This window comes from Nymphaea colorata, chromosome 2 (assembly GCF_008831285.2).
Source record: "Nymphaea colorata isolate Beijing-Zhang1983 chromosome 2, ASM883128v2, whole genome shotgun sequence".
In the NCBI taxonomy this organism is placed as follows: domain Eukaryota; kingdom Viridiplantae; phylum Streptophyta; class Magnoliopsida; order Nymphaeales; family Nymphaeaceae; genus Nymphaea; species Nymphaea colorata.
In genome coordinates, this window is record NC_045139.1 from 11,870,153 (window position 1) to 11,874,961 (window position 4,809).

Consider the following 4,809-nt stretch of genomic DNA (forward strand, 5'->3'; position numbering starts at 1 on the left):
TAAAAATTAGAACGTTCCAACAAAGACCCGGAGTGGATGAGAAAAAAAGACTCTTTGAAAACATACTTTGTTTTGCGTTTTTGCAGGAAAAGATGAAAGTTTGAACGCAGAAAAAAGCGAAAACAGAAAAGTTGGGGGAGGAGGAAAGTTGGGGGGAGGAGAAAATGTTGACAAGAACTCGTCAAGAGACCCGTAGGCAAGAAAATAAAAGGAAGGCTAACATATAATATAATAAACAAAGAAATTGAAGAGTATCGTTCCTTCCAAGACTGTCTCTTTCTCCCTCTCTTTCTCTGTCTCTTCATAAATGGGGATACCTTCTTCGAATTGTATAAATCTCTTTGAGAGTTCACCTCCTCCATCGTCGCTCCCCACTTTTAGTTCAGTTGCGAGAGAAGGAGATAGAGAACAGTACACAACAAGTTTATCACACAGAGAAAAGGCAATTCTGTTAGCTCCCTCCAAGTCCTCACAGAGAGGGAGAGAGAGAGATTCTCTCTGTGCTCTCTTTGCTCAGAATCACACTTTCTCATTTGTTGAAGATCGCCATGGATGGTGCCAGTGGAATGGCAGCTACCCTGTTGATAGTTCTTGCGTTAACCCTTCTCTTGTGTTCTCTCTTGATTGGTGCCAAGAAGAAGGGGAAAGCAACCTACCAACCTCCCTCTTACCCCGTCCTGGGATGTCTCATCTCCTTCTACAGCAACCGCTACCGCCTGCTCGATTGGTACACCGACCTGCTCTCTCGCTCTCCGACTCGCACCATTGTCATAGACCGACTCGGCTCCGTACCAGTCATAGTCACAGCCAACCCGGCCAACGTCGAGTACGTTCTGAAGACCCGGTTCGATAACTACCCCAAGGGGAAGCCCTTCACCGACATCCTCGGCGACCTCCTCGGCCGAGGGATCTTCAACTCCGACGGCAACCTCTGGTACCGGCAGCGGAAGGCGGCGAGTCTCGAGTTCACGACTCGGTCCCTCCGAGACTACGCGCTCAGAACCGTGAAAGACGAGGCCAGCCAAAGGCTGCTGCCCCTTCTCCGGTCAGCGTGCGCTGAGAAGAGAAGCATCGACCTGCAGGAGATACTGAACCGGTTCACCTTCGACACAGTCTGCAAGGTCTCGTTCGGCATGGACCCGGAGTGCCTTCTTCCGTCCATGCCGACGTGCCTCTTGGCTCGTGAATTCGACGTGGCTGCCGGCATAAGCGCCATGAGGGCCGCTTCCCCGCTGCCATTGACGTGGAAGGTGAAGCGGGCACTGCAAATCGGATCGGAGAAACGGTTGAGGGAAGCTATTCACGTGGTTCACAGCTCTGTCATGGAGATAATCCGGAAGAAGAAGGAAGCTGGAGGCGGCGACGACCTTCTGTCGCGGTTCGTGTCGATGACGGGCGGCGACAAGGAAGAAGACGAAGCATTGGTTAGGGACATGGTCATAAGCTTTTTAATGGCGGGCAAGGACACCACCTCTGCGGCACTCACTTGGTTCTTCTGGCTCGTCGCACGTCATCCCGAGGTGCAGGACGATGTGGTAAAGGAAGTCCGAGCTAAGGCGAATGCTGGACTCGATTTCGAAGCCCTGAAGGAAATGAAATTCCTGAAAGCTTGTCTATGCGAGAGCATGAGACTGTACCCACCGGTGGCCTGGGATTCGAAACACGCGGAAAATGATGACATCCTTCCTGATGGAACGTTTGTGAGAAAGGGAAGCAGGGTAACCTTTTTCCCATATGGAATGGGAAGAATGGAGGATTTGTGGGGAAAGGATTGCTTGGAGTTCAGGCCTCAGAGGTGGCTGACGACCACCCCCCCAGATGGGAAAGTAGAGGAAGAACTGGTTTCCGCGTACAAGTTTCCGATCTTCCAAGCTGGGCCGAGACAGTGCCTTGGGAAAGACATGGCTTTCATGGAGATGAGGTACGTTGCTGCGTTCGTGTTGAGCCGGTTCGTGCTCAAACCGGTCGAGTCGCACCAGCCCCGGTTCGTCCCGTTCCTGACCTCTCGCATGGCGGGCGGATTCCCCGTGTTATTTGAGGAGAGGCAGGCGGCTGCTTTGATTAGCTAACCTCATGCCCCTCTTTTTTTCTTTCTTAATTATAAATTTATTATTAAAAATATGTGCATCTGTCACATTGTTGAATGATTAGAGCGTTACTTATAAATTGAAGAAAAGATAATGATGCATTGCGTTTTCCTGTCACATAAATCCATGCATGCTTGAAGAAGTTGGTTTGGAAAAGCTTCTCATATTATAAAACCAAACAGTTAAATATTATTCATCAAAGAAGCACTTAGTCAAAACTGTTGTGATTAATGCCTAAACTATTGGCTAATCCGGAAATAACAGACCTTGCGAAATATAGTTAGAAAACTGGAATTTTCCGAGACACTACTGAAGACATGTTGAAAGGATATCTATACAATCCGATCATGAGTATCAACATGTAGGTTTTAAGATCCAAATGACAGCACCAGGGCCCTTAGTTCTTTTCATTTTAATTTTTGGTTCAAGTAGACTACAAAAAATAGGTATTTACTGACGCATGGAAAAACAAATGCAAGTAAAAGGTTCATCGTTATTGACATTTCCGTTTAAATGTCAGTAAAGGACAGCATCGTTAGTAAAACTTGTCTTTACAAAGCAAATAGCCTATACCGGTGAGAATATTCAAACTAAAAGTTTAAAACTCGTCAACCCTTGGCTGTTTATACAGCGAGCAAAAGTTTTGACCATTGAAAATATTTTTAAATTAGTTTGACGAGTTATTTGTTTTTTCATTTCCAAATAAGCAGATTAATTAAGATTAATATCGAGTATCAGCGCGCATTGGCTAATATTAGCCTTCTGCCCATGTGATGTTGGCCGATAAATATAGGCCTATATTTGTAGTTTTGAAACTAATTTACAATATTTTTAAAAAATTTCCAAATCAAAAGGTGAAAATTAATAAGCTGATCGGCTAATCGTCACACCGTCAACTCTCATGCATACTGACAAATTTGTACGAAATTATTGAAGAATCAAACTCATCCAACTTTATATATATATATATATTTTAGATGTGTTTCCGTAACGACTGTAGATTTCAGAGTCAGATTTTAGGTCCACTCGACGAATATTCACCGATTAAAGTTGACCGTTTGAAATTAAGATTATTATAAGGATGCGTACATATAATGAAACTGAATTGTGATCACATAATGGTGAACTTGTATATATCAGTCTTTTTACAAAAAGCTTTCTCAACGCAAGTTCAAGTTCTAATTTATTTCATTTACACCATAGGGTTGGGAAGCTTTTTCTTTTCCAAAGTAAGCAGCAGTTTCTGATATAGTAATATAGTTGGGCAACCTTCAAGCTTCATATGCCTTGATTATTTTAACTACCTATTATTAAGATTTTAAAATACATTTAAAGTTAAATATTATTTAATTTGGCTGCTTATCATTTGTCCGATCGGCATCTTCCCCATCACTTGACAAAGACATTTAACTTCTATTTCCACCGTTTTAAATCTGACAATTAATGTCCTTCACTTTCTCCCTGTTGGGGAAATTCCTCTCTCTCTCTCTCTCTGAATTTTCTGAGTTGTACTTTTCTACTGGTCCATTTTAGTATCCACTGAGGACCAAAATTAGAAGGTTAGGCTTTTACTTTAGATTATTCATGTTCAACTTCTTTCCACTCACAATTGAATTGATGTGATGCATTGTATTGGATAAGTGTGATTAAACATATTTACATTGAACCGTGTGTTGTGAGAAGCTGAAAGACTTTTTTCATCAAAATTCAGATTGAAAAATCGGAGAATCATATATGGTGAGGTGAAATCCTCTCACCATTTGGACCTCTATCCAACCACGGCCACCCCATGCATTGTGTCGAAGGGGCATGATTAGACACACCGCCCAATGTAATGTATTAGATACTATGACTCCTCTACCCAAATTTGGATTTAAAAAACCAAGATTCCTATACTCTCGCAAAGGTTGGCCAGAGGAGGAATCTTCCCGCCTCTTCGAGGGGCAAATGATTTTTTGTTTGGTTACATAAGATTAAAATATCAAAAATTTTATTGAAATAATTTTCTGATGAAATCAATGCCCCACCCAAATTTGCAAAACGTTGAAAAAGACTCAGCGTTTGTTCTTTCAATAAAAATAAATTTGTTATGAGTGCTCATCAAGTAGAAAGAGGAAAAGGAAAAGGAAATGGATGATGGATCCCTTCAAAAAGAAAAAAAGGGGGTGGGGGGGTTGAAACGACTTCTTGTTTGGGCCATCTAAAACGGACGTGAAGGCCCATTAACACCCGTCTACATCATTAACTTTCATTCCAAGAGATGCCAACATATGAAGGGACAAAGGAAGTATGACATCTTATTACTTGGAGAAAAAGAGACAAACTCGGGGGCTCTTGTTGCTCTCATGTAATGTGAAAGGAATATGGAAATCTGGCATCTTATTATTTGGACTAAAAGGAAAGGACTTGGAAGCGCTTGTTGTTTTCCTTGAAAATACTTGGAAACTTCACGGCCGGGAGGATGAAGCTTCTTAAGCCCCTTTTGCAGCTAATTAGCTTCTTTTCTTTGGGGTCAAATTTGGTCATCTCCTATACATGTTGGCCCCAACACTTATTAGAAGCAGAGTGGAAATTTTACAGACATGGAGACAACACAAATGATTCATCTTGTCTTTATAAATACAAGGAGCTGAACTTGTTTCAATTTGAAGCTGTTTCCCTATTCCTAAATCTATCCCAAAAGTTGGAGCAGATTCATTAAGCACTCTAACACAATATTTCA

The 4,809-nt window shown here is 42.2% G+C and overlaps 1 protein-coding gene across 1 annotated transcript; it reads left to right on the top strand.

The window, feature by feature from the left end:
- Positions 1 to 353: 353 nt before the first annotated feature.
- LOC116247098 (cytochrome P450 94B3-like) lies at positions 354 to 2,193 on the top strand. The gene has a single exon (XM_031619058.1). The coding sequence runs from the start codon at positions 549 to 551 to the stop codon at positions 2,067 to 2,069; it is 1,521 nt and encodes a 506-aa protein (XP_031474918.1). The 5' UTR covers positions 354 to 548; the 3' UTR covers positions 2,070 to 2,193.
- The last annotated feature ends 2,616 nt before the right edge of the window (positions 2,194 to 4,809 follow it).

Coding starts and splice junctions, on each gene's coding strand:
- LOC116247098 (XM_031619058.1), top strand. CDS start 549: ATGGATGGTGCCAGTGGAATGGCAGCTACCCTGTTGATAGTTCTTGCG.